This window comes from Rattus norvegicus, chromosome 16 (assembly GCF_021556685.1).
Source record: "Rattus norvegicus strain SHRSP/BbbUtx chromosome 16, alternate assembly SHRSP_T2T, whole genome shotgun sequence".
Lineage (NCBI taxonomy): Eukaryota > Metazoa > Chordata > Mammalia > Rodentia > Muridae > Rattus > Rattus norvegicus.
This window is the reverse complement of record NC_141549.1, coordinates 20088990-20103014: the sequence shown is the minus strand read 5'-3', so window position 1 is coordinate 20103014 and position 14025 is coordinate 20088990. Positions and strand designations below refer to the sequence as shown.

The 14025-nt window shown below is 39.2% G+C and overlaps 1 protein-coding gene across 5 annotated transcripts in view; it reads right to left on the bottom strand.

The window, feature by feature from the left end:
• Poteml2 (POTE ankyrin domain family member M like 2) overlaps nucleotides 1–14025 on the bottom strand; it is a 464489-nt gene that overhangs the window by 421973 nt on the left and 28491 nt on the right. For all 5 annotated transcript variants that reach the window (NM_001433322.1, NM_001433323.1, NM_001433324.1 and 2 more), the window contains 3 exon segments: nucleotides 1743–1804; nucleotides 3932–3968; nucleotides 12920–12972. In NM_001433322.1, coding sequence (NP_001420251.1) covers nucleotides 1743–1804; nucleotides 3932–3968; nucleotides 12920–12972 — 152 coding nt within the window.

The following is a 14025-nucleotide window of genomic DNA, read 5'->3' as shown; positions in this document are numbered from 1 at the left end:
CTACAAAGGTCGACTTGAACTTCCTTCACTGTAGGGGAACATTCATTGCTACCACCGGGAAGCACAGTCTCTGGTGACTGTCATTGCAGGACAGTCAAATATAGGAGACCCAAAGACCTTTATAAAACATTTCCAGCTGCAAGTGTGACAAAGCTCTTGAGAGATCAGTGTGTTACTGTAGTCGAGATCTTCTGAAGAAGATGTTAAGGGCCCTCAGATCTAGCATTGACCCCTAGCTCATTTCCATCAAAAAGAAGTTCAACATCAACTTCCATTGCTGGCCATGGCAAGAGCAACTGGAAAGACTTCCTTAGTAGTTATGCAACATGAATTATTACTCCAGAGAGAAGCATGAAAGAAACTTGCAGATAGAACAGCAATCTCACATAAAACATTTTTAAAATATATTTCCACATATAAACCATAGTGTGTCTCAAGTTTCACTCTCTGGATAAAGCCTGCCCTTGAAACATGCTTCAGAGAATGAACAACCCTAGTTCATTTCCTTTACAGTATGTAAAACTCCACTGCACACCCCTTGGCATTGCCCATGACCAGAGCAAGTTTTTGTCCTATCAACAAATGGGCTGAGAAAATGTCTCTATGGTGGACCGTATGCTCAGCATGTGTGGGGCCTCTTACAGTCCTCGACAACACAAACAAAACTCCAGTGCTGAAATACATTTTAAAAAAAGACACCCACATTATGATAATTCTGTTTCCCTCAGGGTTATGTGAAGAGGGTCATTTAGGTTCCTCTACACTATTCTCTGGCTGGCTCTCTCCAAAGGCACAGTAGGTATGAGAGATGCTGTGGTGTAGGTTGCTGAAAGGATAAATTCTGTGGTGCTTCTCCCCCTATTGGAATCTAATCTTATTCAGACTCAATCAAGGGATCATTCAGTGCTGTGTACTGGAGAATGATGTGGTTTTTCAACCTTCCATCTACTGTGTCAATGTTGTTTTTACTGGAAATTTTGTCTTGCAGCATATAAATCAAGTATCACTATATCTTTTGCTAATTAATAGGACTACAGGGAAAAGGTGCTGTCAGAGTAGCCCATATGGAGGCCGCTTTCATTGAATGCTAAGAATATCAGTTTTCATTCCCCAGCACTACCTACAAATCTCACACACCATTCACTTCTCCAAGGGTTCCTGAGTGAGCCAGATATTTATAATATCAAGATATTTACATTAAATGGAAGACATCTAAAAATAACTATAAGATAATCTATGAATTATCAAATAAGTATGATTGAAATATTATGAAGGGAAAAATTCCAGATTATGCTAAAAACATTTAGTCTCCAAAACATAATGAAAGTAATTGAATACTGTTTTTGGTTTGTTTTTTAACCTTATCATATTTTACAGACACTAACACCTATAATACGTAGCATTAATCATATATATATATTATATATAAAAAACTGAAATAAAAATGTATTTTATTACAAAGTCAACTTACTGCTATGTGTCTAGAGAAGACACAAATCATGGAATAGTGTATTTTTTGTATCAAAAGACACTACACGCATCAGTAGTTCAATTTGAAGAAGCTAACACATCAGAGGGTATAATTTGAATTTGACATTTCTTAGAAACAATACCTTAATAAATCTATAGTCTAAAAATGGTTGCCAGCAAGTGAACAAAGAATATAAATATATTCGTATTTGATTACCTTATTCTTTTTATAGTAAGGGTAGAATCAGTAGAGGACTTACACTTAATCTTACCTGAATTATGCTGGATAGATGTTTTCAGAATGGATTTTAGCTGTCTTGGTGATCTTACTCGACTGTGGGGTATTTTAAGAATGTTATGTTAATATTCATATTAAACATTAATCCAATGCATTGAATTACTTCTTGTTTGATTTCCTAACTTATATTACATTACAAGTCTGGGAATACTTTCCTTTCAACTTTTCCCCATGTGGAAAAAAGGGAAGGAATTTAGCAACACAAAATTAGCCTAATGAAACCATTACACAGTTACACACACACACACACACACACACACACACACACACACACACACACCTTTCCAGCTTTTGCTCTCATAGCTATACCAAGTGATATTTTTAATCTGTAGATGCAATGGAATTAGTCCCCTGACTACATTAATCATAACAGTCTCTGCCCCTGATGCAACAAAGCACCTTTTCCCATGATACTTTGTGAATATTTCACTATCTATGATGGTATCACCCAAGTGGTTTGCTTGTCGAACATCAAATAGATTTCTGTTGCTGCTAGAGCTCTTCAAAACCCACCACTGCTTTTGTAATGTTCAAGCTGCTCCTTCTTAACTCATGCATGAATGAATCCTGAAGTCACAATATGCCTGTTTCTGTGCCATTTATGCATTTTTATGAACATAATAAGGTAATAACAGAAAAAAAGAACAATAAGACTAAGCGCATTGAGACTGTGAAACTGCACTTCCAAGTATAAGTTAAAATGCATATTTTGCAAGGAGTCATTGAACAGTTTTAGTATGGAAAAGTTTGAATCTTGATTTTTGACATTAGCTTGTATGATTTAGGAAATTTTAAACATGGAGGAAATAAGTCATTTGATAGTATTTATAAAATGTTTTCCTGATGTAGAGCCCAAATAAAGAGAACAACATAATTGTCTTCTCTTGTGAAGGTAATTACTCTTAATGAGCACAGAATTAGCTTGAAATACACCTTTTAATTTTCTACCAAACCAGTGTCTAACCTAGCATCCTGGACAGGAATGGATGGGCCTTCACCTGTATGTTCATGTCCAACTGATGTGGAAGGCAAAAACCCCTTTTATACAGAGATAAATAATTGTCACATGGTCATTTAGTTCTATACATTCAGCTAACCTATTGAGATTCAAAGGATCTGTTACTGTGGAAAGCAGATCATATGAATGGATAATTGACGGGTGGAACTTTCAGGAAGACATTGGACTTGTGGAATAATTAAAAGGTGAATGATTCCCTCGAGTTCCCATGCCAGGTGGAATCACATGCTCTAGATGTTTCTCTGTCCTCCATTTTCACACACTGTCTCCATAAAGGGTTGTTCCCAACCTGAAACCCACATCACGTTCCGTGGGCCATGCTAGTGTGGCCAAATGTCAAGCTAGCCCCAAGCATTCTATAGCCTAGCACGGCTTCCTGTCACAGACTCTTCTCACACTCCCAACAACCCAGTGAAGTCATGACTCAACAAACTGTAACCCAGCAACCAGAGTCATATGTTAATTACTTAATGAACAATACATTCGCACAATTAACTCATAACTAACTTATAAGGACATAAACCGCCCACCAAGATAAGATATAGTTTGTTCATCTAGACACACAAAATCCTGTACATATCCATCCCTTCAGAATAACCATAACACCTAATAAATGTACAGAGAGAATTCTTAACATCCACCTTCAAATTCTCTCAGCCTGTCATTGGATGGACTGCAACTCATGGGTGTCTTCCAACATCTATGATATATACTACACCTTTGCATTCATAGCTGGTGCCAAAGGAGGAAAGAAATTGTTGCCATCCTCTAGTAATGACTGACTGAGAATCATTCCAAATTATGTAACATGTCAGACAAGATGAATGACTGAAATGATAACTATGAGTGTGGGTCTTAGTGCACAAGTATTTAGTAAGGCTTTGAAAAGCCAAAGAATCTTAAGTAGACACTAACTTGCACAGTTAATCCTAGCAGGCTCTTTTTAAAAACTGTATAGTTTGTTCTTGGAAATGGTGGGTGAGTATAATTTTCATTTTCTTATGAAATACACTGAACAAGTTTTCAACCTAAAATTATATTCAGAATATTGTGGGACCTGTAAGACACAAGTCTCAAAGTATACCCAAAATAATTTACTTATTATCTTTGCATTTCTCTAGTATTAATGTATTGTTAAACCTTACCGGGACAAAGGCCTTTCATTGTTAAAAACAAATACTTCTGAAAATAAAAACAAAGAATGTATTATTACAAGTATAGAAGAATATTACGAATAATCAGACTCATTATTAGTATCAATGTCTATAAGAGCAATCTAGAGAGTATTCTAGAGTAAATATTCATTTGTAGCCAATTACTTCACTTAGAACCAATCCATTCCCTATATATTTCAAATCAAGGATGACAGCAATTTATCAAACATTAATGTCTAGAAATAAATAGCCGTAAACAATTGCGATGATCCTAACTGAACTCTCTCAGAATGACAGGAAGCCCAATCCTTACCAGTATGAATATAATCAACTGTGATTCTTTTTACTCTGGGCTAATGATTCTGGAAAGAATAACAGATTGGGTCTGGTGGTGCATAACATGAATACCAACACTGAGGAAGCAAAAACACATTGATCACTGTGATTCCTTAGACAAACAGAACTACAATTTAGTGAGACAATGTCTCAACTTCACCCGTAAAAAGAGAAAAACCCAGAGCCCACCTCAGGACACTGCACCTGAAAAACACCCAGGGATAAACAGTTGGCTGAGGGCCAGCATGAGAATACATTCAACAAGAGCCAAATCAACATGACACATCCTGAGCCCAGATATCCTACTACAGCAAGACCTGGATATCCTAACACAATCAAAGCACAATGAAATTACTTTGAAACCAATCTTATTGATACGATAGAGGAATTTAAAGGAGAAATTAATAAATCCCTTAAAATGTATAGGAAAATATAATCAAACAGGTGAAAAATGAATAAAACATGTCAATACCTGCAAATGATAAAAAAAGAAATAAAGGAAACAAACTGATGGAACCTTGGAGAGGGAAAATCTACAAAAGAGAACAAGAACAGAAGCACAGCCAACACAATAAAAGAATTGGAAGAGATGATCTCAGGCATAGAATATATACTTTAAGAAATTAATACATCATCCAAAGAAAAGGTTACTTAAAAAAATGACTGACCCAAAATGTTCAGGTAGTCTGAGACACTGTGAAATTTCCTAAGAATAATAGCCATGAACAAAAGTGGAGAGTACGAGCTCCAAGGATGAGAACATATGTTCAGCAAAATCATAGAAGATAATTTATACAACGTAAAGAAAGAATGCTTATGAACATAAAAGAACCTCACAGAACACCAAATTGATTAGTGTTCCCAACACATAATAATCTCTTCACAAAACGAGAATGGTAGGAATTAACACTCATTGGCTATTAATATCTCTCAATATAAGTGAACTCATCTTCCCCACTAAAAAGACACAGCCTGACAAGCAGGATGTGAAATTAGGACCAAATCTATGAAAAATAGGAATGGAAGAAGTTTCCCAGATTAAAGGCACAGAAAATATCCTCAACAACATCATAGAAGAAAACATCCCAAACTTCAAGAAAAAGATGCCTATCTACACACAAGAAGCTTAAAGTACAAATAATACTTTATTGTGCCAGAAAAGAAAATCCTCCAGCTACATAATAACCAAAACAGTAAATCCACCAAAAAAGAGAGAAAATTAAAAAGCGGCAAGGAGAAAGAGGCAAGTAACATATTACATATAAAGGCAAACCAATCAGAAATATACCGAACTTCTCAACAGAGAATTAAAAGCCAGAAGAGCCAATGAGATGTCTTCTAGACCCTAAGAGACTACAACTGTCTGCCCAGACTACAACACTTAGCAAAATTTTCAAACAACATACATGGAGTAAAAAGATGTTTTGTGACAAAACCAAATACAAACTATATCTTTCTACTAATCCATACCTACCAGGGATGCTACAAGCAAAACTCCAAGACAAGTAGAGTAACTGAACTCAACAAAACAGAAGAAATTAATAATCACACAGCAAAACCAATAGAAGAGAAAGACATGCAAACCAACATCAAAATAATAAGTAAAAGCAATCGTTAGTCATTAATACCTCTGAACAGGAACAGATTCACTTGCCAAACAAAAAGACAGGGTCTAAGAGAGCAGATGTATAAACAGAATCTATCATTCTGTTGCATATCGAAACGGAACTCAGCCACAAAGATAAAAACTACCACAAAATAAAGGGCTGAACAAAAGGACTGAAAAGCAAATGGACCCAAGACACAAGCTGAAGCAGTCAATCTAATAACTGGTAAAATAGACCTTCGATCAGAAATAATCAAAAGAGATGGGAAAGGACACTGCATACAAATCAAAGGAAAATACACCAACATGATGTCTCAATTCTGAACAATGCCTGAGATGCAAGGGCATCCTGCTTCATAAAAGAAACATTTACTTATTTGGCTAAAGCTTAAACCACACCTCAAACCTCACAAATTACGAGTAGGGGGCATCAACTACATATTATCACTATTATGACCAAAGGACATGTCACCAAAAGAGAAACTAAACTGAAAAATTATGCAACTCATAGATGGCATGTACCAAATGGACCTAACAGATATCTACAGAACCTTTCACACAAATAAAAAATATGTACCGTCTCAGCATCTCATGGAATGTTCTCCAAAATTGAACATATATAGATACAGATCTACATCAACAGATACAAGAAAAGGGAAAAAAAGAACCAACAACAATCCCCCCAAAAAACTCTTGCATCTAATAAGGTCACCATGGACTAAAGCTGGACTACATCAACAAGAAAACAACAGAAAGCATACAATCTGATAGAAACTGAACAATGCTATGCTCGGTGACCACTGGTGCAAAAAGAAATCGAAGACTTTCTAGAATTCAATGAAAATGAAGGCACAAAACATCCCAACTTAGGGAACACAATAAAAGCAGTGCAAAAGGAAAGTTCATAGCACTATGTCCCTTCATAAAATGGAGCGATTTCATAAAAGCAGCTAAACATCAAATCTGAAATATTGAAAAAAAGAAGCAAACAGGCTCAAGAGAAGATGGTATGAAAATTAAACATAGAAACATGGCAAACAATACAGAGAACAAAACCAAGGGCTGCTTACTCAAACCCACTGACATGTGATTTGACACCCATCACAAAACAAGGTGACAAACTCAAGTGAGAGTAAATGCTGGCAGGATGTGGAGCAAAGGGAAGTCTACTCCATCACTGGTGGGTGTCAACAACAACTGGATATCAATTGGGTGGTTTCTCAGAAAACTGAGAATAGTTCTACCTCCAGGGCCAGCTATAACTCTCCTGGGTGTAGTCAGAAAGATGTCACACGATACCAAAGAACCACATCTTAAACTATGTTCTAGTAGCTTTGCTCATACCAACCAGAAACTGGAAACAACCTAGATGTCCCTCTACTGAACAATGGATAAAGGAAAAGATGTGTACCTACACGATGGCATACTATGCAGCCATTAAGAACAAGGGCAGCATGAATTATACAGTCAAAGCAATGGAACGTGAGAACATCATCCTGAGTCCCAACAGGACATGTGTGGTATGTACTCACTTATAGATGGTTATTGGCCAAAAAGTGCAGGTACCATAGAACTATCCACAGACTCAGAAAAGCTACACAAGAAGGAATGCACAAGTGAGGATGCCTGAATCTCACTTAAATGAGTGTACAAAGCAGTCCTAAGAGGAAGTCGGAGGGAGTGAACTGGATAGAGAAGAGATACAGAGGGGTAGGGAGGGGTTCAGAATCAGGTGTGGGGAAGGAAGAGGAGTGATGGGTGGAAGGTTCTGAAAATGAATGGAAATCTGCAACTGACAAGGGTGAAGAGCAGGGAGCATCTCTGATGAGACAGAGACCTAGAATCATTGAGGCACCCAAGAAAAAACTGGGATGACCTTAGCTGTGACTGACCACGTTGGGGATATGGCACCCATAATTTATTTTGTCTACCAAAAATATTGCAAGTCCAAGGTTAGAGCAGAGACTGAGAGTATGGCCAACCAAGAGCAGCCCAAATTGAGACCAATCTCATGAGCAGGTACCAATCCCTGACATTATTAGTGATATTCTTTAATGTTTGCAGGCATGAGCAAGCTGTCATCTGAGAGGCTCCATCCAGCATCTCACTTGGACACATAGATACAGATACCCACAGCCAAACAGTGGAGGGAACATGGGAATCTATGTGGAAGAATACAGGAAAGTACGAGTACCCAAAATGGGATAGCAATTCCACAGGAAAACCAACAGAGTAAACTAACCAGGACCCTTGAGGCTCTTAGGCTAGGGACCACCAACCAAAGTACATACGTGGGCTGGGCCTAGGCCTCCCCGACCTACATAGCAGACATGCAGCTTGGTCATCATGTGGGTCCAAAGAACTGGAGCGAGGGCTATCCCAAAAGCTATTGCATATCCTTGGGATATGTTGTTCTAACTCGGCTGATTCGTCGGGACTCAATGGGAAAGGAAGCACCTAGCCTTGCAGACACGTCAAGTGCAAGTCTCCTACCCACTCAGGGGAGGAGTGGGAGATGGAGGAAGGATTGTGTAAAAGGAGTGACCAGGAGACAATCGATGAGCTGAATTTAAAGTGAATAAGTAAAGAAAAATTATATTAAGTTAAGAATAATAATTTATAGACCTGAGATATGGGTCAGCATTTAGGCACACATGGTGCTCTTCCAGAGGACTACAGTTCAGTTCTCAGTCCCATCTCTAAAACTCTTACTCCAACTCTATGAGAATGACTACTTCTGGCTTCATAGGTCACATGTACACATACTTTCTTTTTTTTTATTAACTTGAGTATTTCTTACTTACATTTCGAGTGTTATTCCCTTTCCCGGTATCCGGGCCAACATCCCCCTAACCCCTCCTCCTCCCCTTCTTTATGGGTGTTCCCCTCACCATCCTCCCCCCATTGCCGCCCTCCCCCCATAAATCACGTTTACTGGGGGTTCAGTCTTAGCAGGACCCAGGGCTTCCCCTTACACTGGTGATCTTACTAGGATATTCAATGCTACCCATGAGGTCAGAGTCCAGGGTCAGTCCATGGATAGTCTTTGGGTAGTGGCTTAGTCCCTGGAAGCTCTGGTTGCTTGGCATTGTTGTTCATATGGGGTCTCGAGCACCTTCAAGCTCTTCCAGTTCTTTCTCTGATTCCTTCAATGGGGGTCCTATTCTCAGTTCAGTGCTTTGCTGCTGGCATTCGCCTCTGTATTTGCTGTATTCTGGCTGTGTCTCTCAGGAGAGATCTACATCCAGCGCCTGTCAGCCTGCACTTCTTTGCTTCATCCCTCTTGTTTAATTGGGTGGCTGTATATGTATGGGCCACATGTGGGGCAGGCTCTGAATGGGTGTTCCTTCTGTCTCTCTTTTAATCTTTGCCTCTCTATTCCCTGCCAAGGGTATTCTTGTTCCCCTTTTAAAGAAGGAGTGAAGCATTCACATTTTGATCATCCGTCTTGAGTTTCATGTGTTCTAGGCATCTAGGGTAATTCAAGCATTTGGGTTAATAGCCACTTATCAATGAGTGCATACCATGTGTGTTTTTCTGTGATTGGGTTACCTTACTCAGGATGATATTTTCCAGTTCCAACCATTTGCCTATGAATTTCATAAAGGCATTGTTTTTGATAGGTAAGTAATATTCCATTGTGTAGATGTACCACATTTTCTGTATCCATTCCTCTGTTGAAGGGCATCTGGGTTCTTTCCAGCTTCTGGCTATTATAAATAAGGCTGCTATGGGCTGGAGAGTTGGCTCAGCAGTTAAGAGCACTGTCTGCTCTTCCAGAGGTCCTGAGTTCGATTCCCAGCAACCACATTGTGGCTCATAACCATCTGAAATGGGATCCGATGCCCTCTTCTGTGTGTCTGAAGACAGCTACAGTGTACTCATATAAATAAAATAAATCTCAAAAAAATAAATTTTTAAAATGAAAAAAGACAATGTGGGATACCATTCACCTACTAAGGACAAAGATAATGAATTTTGCTGGTGAATGAATAGAACTTGAGAGTATCTTCCTGAGTGACATAACCCAGACCCAAAAGACATGGATGGTGTATACTCACTTATAAGTGGATATTAGCAATAAAGTACAGGATTTCACTACTATACTCAGGACCAAAAGAAGATGAAGAAGAAAGGATCAAGAGAGGATTTTGAATCTAACTTAGAACATACTGTAAAATAGTCAGAGGAGGCAGAGGAAGGAAGGAAGTAGGTGGGAGTGGATAAATTTGGGACAATTGAGTGTTTCAGGATCGGGTCTGGGGAGATACAGAGGAGATGGCTTGACAGCCATGAAAATGAATGGATAGCTGCAGCTGGTAGGGGTGGGGTTATGGAAAAATTTTACTTGATCATCACATTAGATGCTGATAAAGCCATATAAAAACAAACACCCCTTCATGTTAAAAGTCTTAGAGACCTCAGTGATCAAATTTGCATACCTAAACCAGCCAATAGACAATAACAACTTAAATGCAGAGAAACTTAAAACCAGAGAGTAAGCAAAGCTGCCCACATACAAAGGAGACCTCGCAAAATCTACCAAAGTACACCTACACCAAAGGTGATAAACCCTTACAGAAAAGTGTCTGGATACAAGATTAACTCCAAAAACCAGCAGCCCTCCCTCATACAATAGTTAAAAGGGATAAGAAAAAATTTAGCCAAGCAAAACCCTTCACAGTAACCACAGGGAATATTAAATAGCCCAATACAACTCTAATCAAGCTACTTAAAGTCCTGTCTGTCAAAAACTTTATGTCTCTGAAAAAGGAATTAACAGGACATCTGAAGATGGAAAGGTCTCCTATGCTACAGATGGATAGGATTAACAAGGTGAAAATGGCCATCTTATAAAAAGCATCATCACATTCACTGCACTTCCCATCAAAATTGCAAGACAGTTATTTACAGACCTTGAAAGAGCAATTCTTTCAAAAAAAAAAACCCAAGATCGCTAAGACATAGATAGATAGATAGATAGATAGATAGATAGATAGATAGATAGAGTTAGATATCGATATAGTTATAGATCTTGAATAATAAAATAATTCTTGGAGGTATCACCATCCCTGATCTCAAGACATATCACAAAGCAATCATATCAAAAGTTGTATAGAATTAGTACAGAAACAAAAAGTTGATCGGTGGAATCAAATCAAAGACACACATATCTACCAACACATGATTAGGACAAAGAAGGCAAAACCATACAATGGGGGAAAAAATGAAAGTATCTTCAACAAATGATGCAGGTGTAACTGGATGTCTGCATGAAGAAGAATGCAAATAGATGAGTATTTATCACCCTGCACAAAACTCAAGTTCACATGGATAAAAGACCTCAGCATTGAAGCAGAAACATTAATATCCTTGGAACATTAGTACAGTAGACAATTTCCTAAACAGAACACCAATGTCCCAGCCTCTAAGACCAACAACTGATGAATGGGGACTCATGAAACTGAAAACCTTCTGTAAAGCAAAGGAAACCATTAAAGGACAAAACAGAAGCCTACGCATTGGGAAAAGATCTTCACCAGTCCTGCACTTGAAAGAGAAATAATGGTCAAATTATATATAAAAACCCAAGGAGTTAGACACCAATAAACCAATTGGAAAATGAGGTAAAGTGGTAGATGGAGAATTCTCAACAGAGGAATCTCAGGAGGCAGAGAACTAGTAAATGTTCAGTCTTCAGTCATCACTGAATGCAAATAAAAAGAACTCTTAGATTCCATCCTACCCCAGTCAGAATGGCTAAAATAGAAAACACAAGTGACAGCACATGCTGGCAAGGATATTTAGCAAAGGAAACACTCCTCCATTGTTGGTGGGAGGACACATTTACAACCCCCTTTGAAAAGGAACTTGACAGGTTTTTTTTCTAAAAATTAAGAATGGATGGGATTGGCAAACATCATAATGGATGAGGTAACTGAAACCGAGAAGGACAGGCATGGTATGTACTCACTTAAAGGTGAGGACCTTAGCAGCCATAAATTACAGAATAACCAGGCCACAGTGCACAGACCTAAAGAAGCTAAGTAATGAGGGCCCAAGGGAAGATGCGTGAATCTCACTCAGGAGAGAAAATGAAATAGATATCAGGATTCAATTGAGGGAGGGAAATTTGTGGGAGATGGGGAGGGGAACTAAGGTGCAGAGCAGGTGTGGTGTGGGAGCTGGGACAGAAGATACCAGTGGAGAGGCATCTCTGTGGTGAAACAAAGACCAAGAACCATGGGGGCTCTTAGCAGTCTATCTATGGAGCTGAGACTCGCGGAGCCTACTAGCAGCAGGTGATATGCAGCTTTCAGTGGTCATCTTCTGTACACAGGGGAGACTTCCAGGAGAAGGAGGAGAACACCAAAGCACTCAGAAAAACATCAACCCAAAATTTATCCTACCAGCAAGATAGGCAGGTTAAAATGGAACGGACATTAAGGAGATACCAAACCAATAACTGGCCCAACTTGAGACCCACCCTATGGGAGAGAGCCAATCTTTGACTCCATTAATGATATTTTGCTATGCTTGCAGACAGAAGCCTTGGATAATTCTTCTGAGAGTCTTCATCAAGCCCTGGATAGAAACAGATGTGCACACCCACAGCCAAATAAATATCAGGTGGAGGTTGGGGCGTCTTGTGAAAGAGTTGGGGGAAGGATATTGAATTCAAAGGAGGACAGTGCCATTGAAGGGTCAGGAACACAAGAAAACCTACAGATTAACCAACGGGGGCCCATGAGGGCTCACAGGGACTGAACCACCGATCAAAGAGCACGTCAGGGCTGTACATAGACCCCATATTCAGAGGTAGCAGACGTGCAGCTTCACGTGCTCTTCATGTGGACTCCTGGTTTACTGAACTGAGGGCAGGTTCACATTCTGTTCACATTTGGATTCCTTTCTGCTAGCTGGGCTGCCTTGTGTGGTCACAGTAGGAGAGGAGCTAAAATGTCTGCACTATTTTATCTAGGGTGAATAAGACCAGCTACAATATAGTAAATTTATATATGATATAAAAATCTTACCTTTGTTAAATCTGACATGCTTCACTTTTTTTTTATGTGCTGGTCTTCTTGCACTGTGGCATAGATTTTAAAGTTATGGTTATCGTACTATTCATAAGAAAAACATTTAGCGAGCATTTGAAGCCCTTTATATTTGAGTCCCCTGTGTCTTAGTTTAGATGTTTACAAACATTCTTTTTTGAAACCGGATCTCACTATGTAGCCATGCTGGTCTGAAACCCACCCCATAGACCATGTTGGACTTAACTCACAAAGGTCTATGTGTCTCCTACCTCCCACAGTCTGGGATGTAATTCATAGAACTACAGGTCTAGGCAAATAATCTTTAATTCATTTTTCAGCAAATGATTATGATTATTGACTGGTATCCTCCCGAATTTCACAAGAGAAAACATGAGGCATGGTTAAGTTTTAAATAGAGCACAAACTAAAAGGCTCGAGAAAGCATACACACAATCTTTCCCTCTTTCCCTCCCTTCCTCCCTCCCTTCCTCCCTCCCTCCCTTCCTCCCACTTAAAAACTCTAATGACAAGATTTGCCTTGCTCAGGGATGTATGGCAGTAGACTCTTAGGGAACACTAGGAGGAAAGATTCCAGGTCTGCAAGGAGATAAGAACTCCAGAGGACAAACAACAGAGTGAAATAACCTGGACGCCTGGGGCTCTCAGAGACTGAACCACCAACCACAGAAAATACACGGGCTGGACTCACACCTTCCCACTCATATGTAGCAGAAGAGCAGCTGGATTTTCATATAGGTCCCAGTCAACTGGGATGGGGCCTATCAAAAAGCTGTTCCTTATACATGGGATACCTCCTTCTAGCTGAGCTGCCTTGTCTGACCTTGGAGAGAGAGGAAGTGTCTACCCTTGCAGAGACTTGAAGTGCCAGGGTGTGGGGATACATAGGGGATCCATGACTGCTCAGAGGTGAAGGGAAAAGGGAACCGGAAAGGACTGTAGAATAAGGAGACTGAGACAGGGTCAGTGAGTTTGATGTAAAGTGAATAAGAAAAAATAAAATTAAATATTTCAAAGAGCATTAAAGTTTTGAAATGAGAGTGAGCTCTCTCTAGAAAGGCTCACCTTAAAGCACAGATCTGTTG